The 14896-nt window shown below is 40.9% G+C and overlaps 2 protein-coding genes across 6 annotated transcripts in view; both read left to right on the top strand.

Annotated features, from left to right (window-relative positions):
• The window catches only part of LOC135522911 (B-cell receptor CD22-like), a 43112-nt gene that overhangs the window by 13290 nt on the left and 14926 nt on the right, over positions 1 to 14896 (top strand). Inside the window, exons 6-8 of one of the 3 annotated variants that reach the window (XM_064949604.1) lie at positions 5007 to 5118; positions 5232 to 5289; positions 5644 to 6627. The exons of 1 other annotated variant lie outside the window; for it this stretch is intronic. In XM_064949604.1, coding sequence (XP_064805676.1) covers positions 5007 to 5118; positions 5232 to 5289; positions 5644 to 5916 — 443 coding nt within the window. In that variant the 3' untranslated portion in view covers positions 5917 to 6627. Of the gene's footprint in view, positions 1 to 5006; positions 5119 to 5231; positions 5290 to 5643; positions 6636 to 14896 lie in introns of those variants that run through there. One more of the 3 variants, XM_064949605.1, reaches the window with a different exon arrangement.
• On the top strand, positions 1273 to 14401 carry LOC135522912 (myelin-associated glycoprotein-like). Of its 3 annotated transcripts, none has more exons than XM_064949607.1 (8): positions 1273 to 1368; positions 10808 to 10882; positions 11178 to 11564; positions 11693 to 11998; positions 12134 to 12397; positions 13259 to 13352; positions 13461 to 13530; positions 13682 to 14401. In XM_064949607.1, the coding sequence occupies exons 2-8, from the start codon at positions 10834 to 10836 to the stop codon at positions 13769 to 13771; spliced, it is 1260 nt and encodes a 419-aa protein (XP_064805679.1). In that variant the 5' UTR covers positions 1273 to 1368; positions 10808 to 10833; the 3' UTR covers positions 13772 to 14401. The 3 variants fall into 3 exon arrangements, with proteins under 3 accessions (XP_064805679.1, XP_064805682.1, XP_064805680.1); XM_064949610.1 differs by having other exon boundaries at positions 12134 to 12265; XM_064949608.1 differs by lacking the exon at positions 1273 to 1368 and adding an exon at positions 9830 to 9914.

Genomic DNA, 14896 nt, shown 5'->3' on the forward strand with positions numbered 1-14896 from the left:
CCATACTTAGGTAGCTTTTTCCCACCTATGTTTTGTGGGTAGTTGTTTTCTGTTTAGTGTTTTCTGCACCTGACAGGACTGTTTCAGTTTGCACTTTGGTCTTTGTGTTTCAGTGTTCAGTGAAATAAAGGTCATGAACACTTACCACGCTGCTCTTTGGTCCGATTCCTCCTCATCAGACGACGACACACGTTACAGTGGTCAGCTATGCATTGTTTTAATTGTCTTTTCGGTTGTCCAACGAAGGTTTTTCCACATGAACATGTGATGAGAGAGATTACTCCCTTTTCCTTGCAAGAGATGAGACCCCGAACAGGGATGTTTCCACCTGTATGTGGGTGTCTGAAGAAGGATGTTTGTGTAGTGCTATTGCACTGTGAGCATGAGCCACATTGGTATTTCCAATTTGGATTGTGTGTCAAGAGTGTCTGAGTGGGCTCAGGGGGCATGTCAGATCTCACTAAGCTATCCTCAATATTACGACCACACTTATAGACCACCAGTGGGGGATCCTTGAAGAGGTTTGCCATTCTATAGTCTGACTGCAGAATATGCCAGTGCTTCTTCAGGATTGCTTTCATTTTCTCTGAACACTTGGTGTACTTAGTGCAAAATATTTGTTTTTATTCTTTGGTTAAGTTTTTAGCATTTCCTCTCTTGGTTTTTGAGATATTTTCATCGTTGCAGCATCAAGAGTTTTTTTCCATGTCGCCTCTGAATTTAAATTTATTTTTAATTTTCTTAGCATTGCTGTCAAAATCTGACTGTTGGCCACAGATTTGTTTAACCCTGCATAACTGACTGTATGGTAGACCATTTCTGAGGGGAAGGGGATGCATACTATCCTCACGTAGCAGGGTATTGAGGTCTGTTGACTTTGTGTACAAGTCTGTATGTTATGCATAACTTTTAACAAGGCACACCTGTTAATTGAAATGCATTCCAGGTGACTACCTCATGAAGCTGGTTAAGAGAATACCAAGAGTATGCAAGGCTGTCATCAAGGCAAAGGGTGGCTAATTTGAAGAATCTCAAATATAACATATATTTTGATTTAACACTTTTGGTTACTACATGATTCCATATTTGTTATTTCATAATTTTGATGTTTTCAATATTATTCTACAATGTAGACAATAGTAAAAGAGAGAACCCTTGAGTAGGTGTGTCTAAACTTTTGACTGTATATAATTAGTACAAAATTATACTACTTGCTTTTGAAAATGCAAATAATTTTGTTCACTTATAAGGAATAGGAAGTACATCACATGCCATTGTACAACTTGAATTGCAACACTTCAGTTTGTCAGAACTCACTATGGGTGTGATATCATCTCCTTTTCTGTGATCGCTTTTCAAGATCGTAAGGCAAGTGTCGACTTCTTCACTATCTTTTCAAATGCTGCTGCTGTTGGTTCATGTTATAGCTTCACAACTGAAAGCCATACACTGCGTTCAGAAAGTATTCAGACCCCTTTCCTTTTCCCACATTTTGTTACTTTAGTTATTGTAAAATGCATTCAAGGGATGATGTTTCATACTATGATATTCCCATCTGTCTCAATGTATAGAAAATTATTTTTACTTATCATCTGTCTCAATGTACACAATACCCCATAATGACAAATCATTTCTAAAAAATGTTTTTGTTTTTGTTATTATGGGGTATGGTGTGTGATTGATGGGGAGAGAACAATTTCATCCATTTTGAACAACATAAAATGAGGGGAGTTCAAGACGTCTGAATCATTTTGCACTGTAGATTTAAGGTTCAATGTAATACATTGAGTAATTTAAAGATCATCTTATCCACACATAAGTTGGTGCATTCATTTTGATAGTCAGGTGATTCAGGTCAAATAGTAAGTACACTCAAGCAGGTATCAGCAAAGTCAGACCTAAAAAAGGTGGGGGGGTCAAGTGGGGATGTTAGTTCACAAAATGCTTTTTTGAGGTGGGCTGTGAAAAGGTGCTGTGGGATTATTTAAAATGCCCTGAAGGGGTAGGGTTTCTGATGTTTTCGCAAGATGGGCAGGTAGCTCCAGGGGGAAGCTGGTTCCAGCATTGGGGTGCCAGGACAGAAAAGAGCTTGGACAGCCTGAGCGGGAGCTGCCCTCCTGTAGGGGTGGGAGAATGGAGTGCTCGGGTGTTGGGTTTGAGCCTGAAAAGGAGGGGCAGTGTGTTGAGTTCTAAATGCATTATGTTTGTACTGTTTCAGGTGATCAGTACTGTGAGTTCTAAAACTTGTATAGACATGCTTTTAATAAATGTTCTCTTTATATCAGGTGAGTCTTATTCAAACCAACATCTGTTTTACACTGGAGGAGGAGTAACAAGATGGATGCATGTTTCCAAACAGAGGCCCCATCTGTCATCTTGTTAATACACATCATTGGACTGAACTGAAAACATCAGATACCTCCCTGATGTTGTCCTTTATGTTGCAGGTGTTTTGGTCTGTTTTGGTCAACGACATTTGATCACCACAATGCCAGATAGACTGGATGTACTGACTGGCTCCTGTGTGCAAATCCCATGTTCATTTGATATTCCTCACCAAAATAAGGATACATTTAACAGCACAATACTAACCTCTGGAGTGTGGATTAAAGAAAACTCAAACTTTCGTGAGCGTCCGGACAGAGTGATATTTAACAGTAGTAAGTTGGTCAACAGATATCAAGGAAAGATAACTGGAAACATGTCCCAGAAGAACTGCACCACAGTCTTCTTCAATGTAACCAACAGTTACACTAATATATACTTCTTCAGGATTGAGAGTCAACCATTCCGTGCAACAGACACTGAAAAGTCTGTTAATATAGTTGTCAGTGGTAAGAGACAATTTATCTTTTAACCAACAATTTTTTTCCAGTTTAGATTCCTTGCATCAAAGATAAAAGTTGAATTCCTTGCATCAAAGATAAAACAAGTGGACAGTTGAACTATTAGTGTAAAATATATTTATCTACAATGTATTACAGATTTGCCTTCCAGTCCCATCCTAACTGTCTTAGGTGAGGTAAAGGAAGGGACCCCTGTCAGTTTGAACTGCTCAGCTGTTGCTCCCTGTCCCGAACACCCCCCTGAGCTGACATGGACTCTCCCAACACAGTTCACAACTGAGAACCAACTGCAGGAGAATCCAGACCGAACCAAATCAGTTCTCTCCACGGTGACCTTCACTCCGTCATACCTTCATCATGAGAAGAACATCACTTGTACTGCAGTTGACCCAGTAGGGACAAGCAACAAGAGAGCTGAACATAACATGATGCTTAACGTTTCATGTAAGATTTAGTCACTGGTTCCTGAAGAATAGATCATTCTATCATGTTTCACTGATGATTGTAATAGAGTGGGTTTGATGAGACTATTCAATATACCATATCCAGATACATTGTAAATGAACCCCTCTCCCTCAGTCTCTCCTAAGGACACCTCGGCCTCCATCAGTCCAGCTGATCCAGTATTAGTGGGCAGCTGTGTTAGTCTGACCTGCAGCAGTACAGCCAACCCTCCTGTGACAAACTTCACCTGGTTCAAGATCAGTGAGGGTAGGAAACAACTCATTCAGCATCTGGATGAGTTACACCCTCAATGTGACTGTTGGTGATGGAGGACTGTACTACTGTGAAGGAAGAAATAGTCACGGCTGTGGGAAGTGTGTGAAGTGCAGCTGGTGATAAAAGGTAAAATGGGCACAATTGTAGGTTCTAAATACAATATATATTCAAAAGTATGTGGACTCTCCCTTCAACTGCGTGGATGTAGAACAGGACTTCTACACACCTGCTATAAGCTTTCTTCCTGGGAAGGAGAGGACCAGAAGTGCAGCGTGGTTAGTGTCCATGGTTATTTAATGACAGAAACTCAACATGAACACACTAGAAAACAATAACATGTGGCAAACTGTGGAAAACAGTCCTTTTTGTTGCAGAGAACACAGAGACAGGAAACAATCATCCACAAATCCCAACAGGGTACGTTCTAAAACATGGTACCTAAATATGGTTCCCAATCAGAGGGAATGACTAACACCTGCCTCTGATTGAGAACCATATCAGGCGCAACAGAAATAGACAAACTAGACACACAACATAGAATGCCAACCCAGCTCACGTCCTGACCAACACTAAAACAAGGAAAACACACTATGGTCAGAACGTGACACCTGCTGCAGTGGGGGTAAACGAACACAGGTAGCATCTGGACTGAGTTACACCCTCAATGTTACTGTTGGTGATGGAGGACTGTACTTCTGTGAAGCAAGAAATAGTCAAGGCTGTGGGAAGTCAAATGAAGTGCAGCTGGCTATTAAAGGTAAAATGGGCACGTATGTGGACACCCCTTCAAATGCGTGGATTCAGTTATTAAAGCCTCACATGTTGCTGACAGGTGTTTAAAATCGAGCACACAGCTATGCAACTCCGTAGACAAACATTGGCAGTAGGATGGCAACATTCACTACCGAGTTCCAAACTGCCTTTGGAAGCAATGGCAGCACCAGAACTGTTTGATGAGGGCTTCATGAAATGGGTTTCCATGGCCGGACAGCCGCACACAAGCCTAAGATCACTATGCGCAGTGCCAAGAATCAGCTGCAGTGGTGTAAAGCTCACTGCCATTGGACTCTGGAGAAGTGGAAATCTGTTCTCTGGCATGTTGAATATACGATTCACCATCTGGCAGTCCGGCGGACGAATCTGGGTTTTGACGGATTTCCGGTGAACACTACCTGCCCCAAAGCATAGTGTCAACTGTAAAGTTTGGTGGATAAGGAATAATGGTCTGGGGCTGTTTTTCATGGTTTGGGCTGGGCCCCTTAGTTCCAGTGAAGGGAATTCTTAACGCTACAGCATACAATGACATTCTATATTCCATATTAATGCCCATGATTTTGGAATGAGATGTTCGACGAGCAGGTGTCCACATACTTTTGGTCATGTAGTGTACTTGAGAGATCTTTTTGTGAGAATTGACCATAATATGTGCTTTATTTTCAGGGCAAGAAGATTCAAAAACCTCAGGGGTTGGTTTCTGGTTTCTGGTTTCTGGGGTTGCAGCAGGAACTCTGGGGGTCATTTTGCTTATCAGCCTGATCAGTCTTTTTGTATGGTAAGAACTATTCCTGGCATCAACGCAAAACCATTTTATTTCTGCTGTGTTTGTGCTTTTGCATATGGAAACCCTCTCAGTGCATTCAGAATACCTTTGTAAATGTCTTCCAGGAGGAGAAACTCGAGGCTCCACGATGGACTTGAAAGGACAGACAGTCCACAGGGACAGGTGGGAATAAGGCTTAACTTACAAAACCATCTACAAAGTGAATCTAAGGAAGTAATGAATTATTGCTGAAACTATTTAAAGCCATGAGGTTAACATAATTTCAGAGCAAGTTTAGGGGGAGATGACCACATCGAAAGCAATGCCACATCCTGTAATGACATGGAATGATAACAGAATGGCTGTTGGACTTTGACAGTGTTTACTGTCGAATGAAATTCTTATTACTCATGTCAGTTTAATTACATTTTCATTGACATCCCCTCAGTATGTGTTGTGTAACCTGCTGACCTTAGTTTTACACATTACTGAGCTTAGAGCTTTACACTTGTTCCTCTGTCTGTGTTCTCTCCACAGAACTCCCCGGTTGGGACAGTGTGTACTAACCAGGCCACAGCCGGAGAGGAACCAGAGGAACCTGCAGAAGACCAGCCTGAAGAGATCCACTACGGTGACATAGACTTCTCCAAACTACAGACCAAAGAGACCCCAGCTGCAGCCCAGGACAGGGTCCAGGGACAGGAGAGTGAGTACGCTGAAGTCAATGTGACTGGGAGAGGGGCTCAGGAACCACCTCTTAACAACCTAGATGGGCTTTATGCACAAGTGAATAAAATAAGTGCTTGTTAATTATTTTTCCAATGGTTATTAAGTGTTTTTATGTACACTATTGTCCTTGTGCATCTGTTTTCTATTGGTACTTTTGTTACATTTATAATTGTGTGCTCTTTGAATATCTGCATAATTGTAGAATTTGCTGGGATGAAAAGTGTTTAACTGTTACTATAGTGTTGATATGATGATGCAGGATACTCTTTATTTTGGACCATTTATTTTGAGTGTTGAGTTCACAGAGCATCTGTTTAATGGGTTCCAGTATAGAGGAACTGCTGAGTTCAACTAGCTCACTGAAGGCAGTTGAAGACCATATAAAGTCAATGATGACTGAGGAGAGAAGACACAGTTAGTTGGAGAGACAGTGGTCTGATACAAGACAGGAAGTTGGTGCAGGAAGTCTACATGATGGCAGAATGGTGTTAACATCTACTAGTTACTGTTTATCTTCATCTTTTGTGCAGTAACCAGAATAACAATATCATCTATTTTCAGTTTATATCTATTTAGAAGTTATCGCGTCAGCTTTTATGTTGAGTGTTAAATTGAAGAAACAAATGAGACTGAATTTGTTAAGGTTGTTTATGCCCTGCAATAAACCTTTACATTCAGTTTCCATGAAATCTTTTGGTCTTATTGGTCCAACATTTAACATCTCATTAAAATGGATTAAATTGAGATTTTGTTTCACTGTTCTACACACAATGTGGAATTATGTTTTTAGACATAAAAATGAAGAGCTGAAAGTCAATATGTATTCAACACCCTTTCTATGGCAAGCCTAAATAAGTTCAGGAGTAAAGATTTCCTTAACTTGTCACATGAGTTGCATGGATTCACTTTGTGTGCAATACTAGTTTTTAACATGATTTTTAAATGACTACCTCGTCTCTGTACCCCACACATACAATTTCCTGTATGGTCCCTTAGTCAAGCTGTAACGGTTTTCTTTATGCGAAGGAGAGTCGGACCAAAATGCGGCGTGGCTATTTAGATTCATGTTTAATAAAAAAACAACTAAACGAAAACACTACAAAACAAGAAACGTAACACAAAAACCGAAACAGCTTATACTGGTGCAAAGTAACACAGACAGAAACAAGGACAATCACCCACGACAAACTCAAATAATATGGCTGCCTAAATATGGTTCCCAAGCAGAGACAACGATAAACACCTGCCTCTGATTGAAAACCACTTCAGACAGCCATAGACTAAGCTAGAAAACCCCACTAAGCTACAATCCCAATACAAAAACACACCACATACCAAAACCCATGTCACACCCTGGCCTGACCAAATAAATAAAGAAGACACAAAATACTAAGACCAGGGCGTGACAGAACCCTCCCCCCCAAGGTGCGGACTCAACGGTCACACACCTAAACCCATAGGGGAGGGTCCGGTTGAGCGTCTGTCCATGGTGGCGGCTCCGGCGCGGGATGTGGACCCCACTCCAAAGTCTTAGTCCATTTACCTCGCGTCCTTTGATAGGCGACCCTCGCCTCCGACCTTGGCCTAGTAGCCCTCACCAAGGGCCCCACTGGACTGAGGGGCAGCTCGGGACTGAGGGGCAAGCTCGGGACTGAGGGGCAGCTCGGGACTGAGGGGTAGCTCGGGACTGAGGGGTAGCTCGGGACTGAAAAGCTCGGGACTGAGGGGAAGCTCAGGTAGGTAGTTGGCTCTGGCAGTTCTGGCAGATCCTGGCTGACTGGCGGATCTGGAAGAGTCTGGCTGACTGGCGGATCTGGAAGATCCTGGCTGACTGGCGGATCTGGAAGAGTCCTGGCTGACTATGACAATCTGGAATGTCTGGCTAATGGCCAATCTGGAAGAGTCTGGCTGACTGGCGAATCTGGAAGAGTCTGGCTGACTGTCGGATCCTGGCTAACTGGCGGGTCTGGAAGATCCTGGCTGACTGGCGGATCCTGGCTGCTCCATGCTGACTGGCGGCTCTGGCTGCTCCATGCTAACTGGCGGCTCTGGCTGCTCCATGCTGACTGGCGGCTCTGGCTGCTCCATGCTGACTGGCGGCTCTGGCTGCTTCATGCAGACTGGCAACTCTGGCGGCTCCATGCAGACTGGCAGCTCTGGTGGCTCCATGCAGACTGGTTTTCAAGCATGAACTGTCACAATGTCTCATTTGGGATTAGGTCTGGACTTTGACTAGGCCATTCCAAAACTTTTAATTGGGACATTAAATCAATTTTAATGTATTCCTGATTGTGTGTTTTGGAATGGTGACATAACCAGTTATTGAGGTGGGAATGAATTTTTCACACAGGGGCGTGGGTGTTGCATAACTTTGTTAATGAAATAAATTAAATAACTATAACTATTTATTTGTTATTTGTAAACTCAAGTTCCCTTTATCTAATATTAGGTTTTGGTTGAAGATCTGATAACATTCAGTAAAAAAAAGAAGCAAAATAGAGAACCAGAAAGGGGGAAACCTTTTCATGGCATTGTATGTTCATGTGAAACCGACGTCAGTGTTTGGTTAACAGTATATCTTCCACCACTGTCCCTGTCCCCATACCGGGCTCAAAAAAGTGGTCATCTGCTCACAAACACATGTCACCTCACTCCTTGACAACACACCAACCAATTGAAAAATCCCTGTACATTGAAATAAATTCATATTAATGTTATTGGGAGAGACTGTACCAGTAATGTGTATAAACCCTGGATCGCTGATTCTATGTAACGGCCAATGAGAGACTTTAAATCCAGGATGGTCTCTATATATGGTACTCCCCAGAAGAAGCAATCCTCCATAAGAATGAATGGAATTATACAGTATTTAAATCAAATGTTTCATGGACTATATTACATGTATTTAAGTTTTTTGTTGTAGAAGGGGAAGGTAAAGTTAGTACTCTTTTAAGAAAATACTTTCATATCTTTACATGTTTATTTATTTTATTTGTTAAGTTCAGGTGATATAAAAAGCATTATCTAGAGCACACCCAGAGAAAATGACTTAGTGTAGAGGTGCTGACTAACGGTGAATACACTGTAAGCTATAAAAACAAAGAGAGTTGCACACTCTATCTCTAAAATATGTGCATTATATATATAATATATATATATATATATAAACTCCCAGTAATTTATTAAGGAAAACACCAACGTTTTGGCATCACTGTTCCTTCTCCAGGGTAAAGTCATGAATGCTTGAACCAGGTTATGTAGACAAACAGTGGAATTAGTGCAACAATGACAATCATAAGGGTTGTGTCACAATTATGAGGTTAATTAGACTGAATTGAGTGAAACTGTTAATAAACAATAGTTTACATCATATTGAATATATTAGCCTATTGTTATCATTAAAATTAGCATAAGATTAGCATTAACATACATTATTGTTTAATTTAATTTCACATGTATTTAATTGTTTCCAATTTTATAAAATGTTGTTACATGTAATCTTTTGGTTTATCCATAATGCATAATAAGCATCATCAACAGGGGGAACATATTGGTTGTACGCTGATAATGGTATTGAGGTCTGTTGACTTTGTGTACAAGTCTGTATGTTATGCATAACTTTTAACAAGGCACACCTGTTAATTGAAATGCATTCCAGGTGACTACCTCATGAAGCTGGTTAAGAGAATACCAAGAGTATGCAAGGCTGTCATCAAGGCAAAGGGTGGCTAATTTGAAGAATCTCAAATATAACATATATTTTGATTTAACACTTTTGGTTACTACATGATTCCATATTTGTTATTTCATAATTTTGATGTTTTCAATATTATTCTACAATGTAGACAATAGTAAAAGAGAGAACCCTTGAGTAGGTGTGTCTAAACTTTTGACTGTATATAATTAGTAGAAAATTATACTACTTGCTTTTGAAAATGCAAATAATTTTGTTCACTTATAAGGAATAGGAAGTACATCACATGCCATTGTACAACTTGAATTGCAACACTTCAGTTTGTCAGAACTCACTATGGGTGTGATATCATCTCCTTTTCTGTGATCGCTTTAAAGATCGTAAGGCAAGTGTCGACTTCTTCATTATCTTTTCATTGTAATGTTAAGACTCACTGAACTGTTATTTCTGGTAATGATTTGAAATGCTGCTGCTGTTGGTTCATGTTATAGCTTCACAACTGAAAGCCATACACTGCGTTCAGAAAGTATTCAGACCCCTTTCCTTTTCCCACATTTTGTTACTTTAGTTTTATTGTAAAATGCATTCAATTATTTTTACTTATCAATCCAAACACAATACCCCATAATGACAAATCATTTCTAAAAAATGGTTTTTGTTTTTGTTATTATGGGGTATTGTGTGTAGATTGATGGGGAGAGAACAATTTCATCCATTTTAAACAACATAAAAATGAGGGGAGAAAAGTCAAGACGTCTGAATCATTTCCAAATGCACTGTACGAATTAAGGTTCAATGTAATAATTCGAGTAATTTAGCAGAGAACTCTTATCCAGAACGACATACAGTTGGTGCATTCATTTATGATAGTCAGGTGATAGTCAGGTATATTCATAGTAAGTACACTCAAGCAGGTATCAGCAAAGTCAGACCTAATGTGTGTGTGTGGGGGGGGGGGGGGGGTCAAGTGCGGATGTTAGTTCACAAAATGCTTTTTTGAGGTCGGGCTGTGAAAAGGGGGGGGGGGGGTGCCGTGGGATTATTTAAAATGCCCTGAAGGGGTAGGGTTTCTGATGTTTTCGGTGGGCAGGTAGCTCCAGGGGGAAGCTGGTTCCAGCATTGGGGTGCCAGGACAGAAAAGAGCTTGGTCAGCCTGAGCGGGAGCTGCCCTCCTGTAGGGGTGGGAGAATGGAGTGCTCGGGTGTTGGGTTTGAGCCTGAAGGTAAGGAGGGGCAGTGTGTTGAGTTACTAAATGTGTGTATGTTTGTACTGTTTCAGGTGATCAGTAGTGTGTGAGTTCTCACATGGCTTGTCCTGAGAACATGCTTTTTCTCATTGTTCTCTTTATATCAGGTGAGTCTTACACACAACAACAATTAGTTATGAATCAGACAGAGGAAGTACAAGGGATGATGTTTCATACTATGAGCTGTATTCCCATCTGTCTCAATGTATAGAAAAGCATAGTTCAATCATCTGGATTCAAACATTGTGCTCCAGATATGTTCATGATTCAGTTTAGGGCATGGAGTTGTGACATCAGGAATCACCTGTACATTGAAATTAGTTCATATTTTTTGCTGCAGAGAGAGAGTGACTGTACTGAAAAGATCATATTACCTCCCTGATGTTGTCCTTTATGTTGCAGGTGTTCTGGCCTGTTTTGGTCAACGAGATTTGATCACCACAATGCCAGATAGACTGGATGTACTGACTGGCTCCTGTGTGCAAATCCCATGTTCATTTGATATTCCTCACCAAATTAAGTATACATTTAACAGCACAATATTAACCTCTGGAGTGTGGATTAAAGGAAACCCATACTTTGGTGAGCGTCCGGACAGAGTGATATTTAACAGTAGTAAGTTGGTCAACAGATATCAAGGGGAGATAACTGGAAACATGTCCCAGAAGAACTGCACCACAGTCTTCTTCAATGTAACCACCAATTACACTAATAAATACTTCTTCAGGATTGAGAGTCAACCATTCCGTGCAACAGACACTGAAAAGTCTGTTAATATAGTTGTCAGTGGTAAGAGACAATTTAACTGTTTACCAACTATTTTTCCCAGTTTAGATTCCTTGCATCAAAGATAAGAGTAGAACACCTGGACAGTTTAACTGTTAGTGTAAAATATATTTATCTACAATGTATTACAGATTTGCCTTCCAGTCCCATCCTTCCTGTCTCAGGTGAAGTGAAGGAAGGGACCCCTGTCAGTTTGAACTGCTTTGCTGTCACTCCCTGTCCCGAACACCCCCCTGAGCTGACATGGACTCTCCCAACACAGTTCACAACTGAGAACCAACTGCAGGAGAATCCAGACCAAACCAAATCAGTTCTCTCCACGGTGACCTTCACTCCGTCATACCTTCATCATGAGAAGAACATCACTTGTACTGCAGTCTACCCAGTAGGGACAAGCAACAAGACAGCTGAACATAACATGATGCTTAACGTTTCATGTAAGATTTAGTCACCGGTTCCTGAAGAATAGATCATTCTATCATGTTTCACTGATGATTGTAATAGAGTGGTTTTGATCAGACTATTCAATATACCATATCCAGATACATTGTAAATGAACCCCTCTCCCTCAGTCTCTCCTAAGGACACCTCAGCCTCCATCAGTCCAGCTGATCCAGTATCAGTGGGCAGCTGTGTTAGTCTGACCTGCAGCAGTACAGCCAACCCTCCTGTGACAAACTTCACCTGGTTCAAGATCAGTGAGGGTAAAACAACTCAGGTTGCATCTGGACTGAGTTACACCCTCAATGTGACTGTTGATGGAGAACAGTACTACTGTGAAGGAAGAAATAGTCACGGCTGTGGGAAGTCAAATGAAGTGCAGCTGGCTATAAAAGGTAAAATGGGCACGTAGGGCACAATCGTAGGTTAGAAATACAATATATATTTAAAAGTATGTGGACACCCCTTCAACTGCGTGGATGTAGAAGAGGTACTTCTACACACCTGCTATAACGGCTTTCTTACTGGGAAGGAGAGGACCAAAGTGCTGCGTGGTTAGTGTCCATGGTTATTTCATGACAGAAACTCAACACTACAAACCGTGGCAAACCCCGCAAACAGTCCTATCTGTTACAGAGACAGGAAACAATCATCCACAAATCCCAACACAAAACAGGATACCTAAATATGGTTCCCAATCAGAGAGAATGACTAACACCTGCCTCTGATTGAGAACCATATCAGGCCAAACATAGAAATAGAGAAACTAGACATACAACATAGAATGCCCACCCAGCTCACGTCCTGACCAACACTAAAACAAGGAAAACACACAAGAACTATGGTCAGAACGTGACAGCTGCTGTATGTATCTAGGTATGATACTGTTATAGGATCTTAATTTGATCACTATATTGTTGCTTAGAAGTTTATTGCATTGTGGGAAACACAGATAAGCTTTGTGATTTGCATATATTCACCAAAATCCTGCACTGAAACGTGGTTATATTAATAGTATTGCACTTATCATGCAGCCTTATTTTGTCCAGCTAATAGACTCACCACCAATGGATCAACATTACGGAGGAAACGTTCAAGTCCTTTTGCTGCAGGATTAATGCACTGCAACAATACTGGATAAATTAAGATCTTACATCTGTACATCTACAGTATATGTGTAATTTGTAATATTAGACAATATGCAAAATGTTTCCTCTTTTTGGAACAGATGGCTATAATGTGTGTTTTATTTACAGGGCAAGAAGAGCCTGTTAACCCAAAGGTTTTTGAGATTGTAGGAAAAACCTTGGGGTTGATTTTCCTCTTCAGCCTGATCGTATTCTTTGCATGGTAAAAAGATATTCCCAGCCTCAATTTTAACATATTTATCATGCTGTTTGTGCTTTTGTATATGAAAACCTAAATGATGTCAAAATACCTTTTATTCTTGTCTTCCAGGAGGAGGAGAACATCTAGACTCCCCAGTGGGTTTGACATGACAGACCGTTCACAGGGACTGGTGGGAATGGTAGAATAAACCTTTAAAACCCATCTAGAATGTGTGTTTCAGGAAGAATTGAATGAATACTGTGTTGTGTAACCAACTGTAACTATGAAGTCATTATTCTTCTGAAGTGTCGGTCCTGACAACTGTTCCTTTCTCTGTGTTCTCTCCACAGAACTCCCCGGTTGGGACAGTGTGCTCTAACCAGGCCACGGTCAGTAGAGGGAACCAGGAACCACCACTTAACAACCTCGATGGTCTTTAAGCACAAGTCAATCAAAGAGGTGCATTTTATGTATTTTTCCAATGGGTATTAAGTGTATTTATGTACAATATTGTCATTGTGTATTAGTTTGACATTGATAATTTTGTTACCGTTATAATTGTGTACTCTTTGATTATCTGCATATTTGTCAAATTTGCTGGGGAGAAAGTGTTTAACTGTAACAATAATGGTGATACGATGATGCAGGCTACTCTTTATTTTGGACCATTTATTTTGAGTGTTGAGTTCACAGAGCATCTGTTTTATGGGTTCCAGTATAGAGGAACTGCTGTGATCAACTAGCTCACTGAAGGCAGATTAAGACCATATAAAGTCAATGATGACTGAGGAGAGAAGACACAGTTAGTTGGAGAGACAGTGGTCTGATACAAGACAGGAAGTTGGTGCAGGAAGTCTACATGATGGCAGAATGGTGTCAACGTCTACTAGTCACTGTTTATCTTCATCTTTTGTGCATTTGCCAGAATAACAATATTATCTATTTTCAGTTTATATCTATTTAGAATTTATAGTTTCAGTTTCTACGTTGAGTGTTAAACAACAGAATCAATTGAGGCTGATTTTAAGGTTGTTTATGTATTGCACTGCAATAAAATCCTTTACATTCAATTTCCATGACATCTTTTGGTGTTATTGGTCCCTCTGCAACTGGATCCTGGACTTCCTGATGGGCCGCACCCCAGGTGGTAAGGGTAGGAAACAACACATCTGCCTCTCTGATACTCAACACGGGGGTCCTTCAAGGGTGTGTGCTTAGTCCGCTCCTGTACTTCCTGTTCACCCATAACCGTGTGCCCAAGCACGACTCCAACACCATCATTAGCTTTGCAGACGAGACAACAGTGGTAGGCCTGATCACCAAAAAAAATGAGAGAGCTTATAGGGAGGAGGTCAGAGACCTGGCAGGGTGGTGCCAGGATAACAACCTTTCACTCAAAGTGATCAAGACAAAGGAAGAGATGATCGTGGACTACAGGAAATGGAGGGCCGAGCACGCCCCCATTCTCATTGATGTGGCTGTAGTGGAGCAGGTTGAGATCTTCAAGCTCCTTGGTGTCCACATCACCAACAAACTACCATTGTCCAAACACACAAAGACAGTCG

Source organism: Oncorhynchus masou, chromosome 30 (genome assembly GCF_036934945.1).
Source record: "Oncorhynchus masou masou isolate Uvic2021 chromosome 30, UVic_Omas_1.1, whole genome shotgun sequence".
Classification (NCBI taxonomy): Eukaryota; Metazoa; Chordata; class Actinopteri; order Salmoniformes; family Salmonidae; genus Oncorhynchus; species Oncorhynchus masou.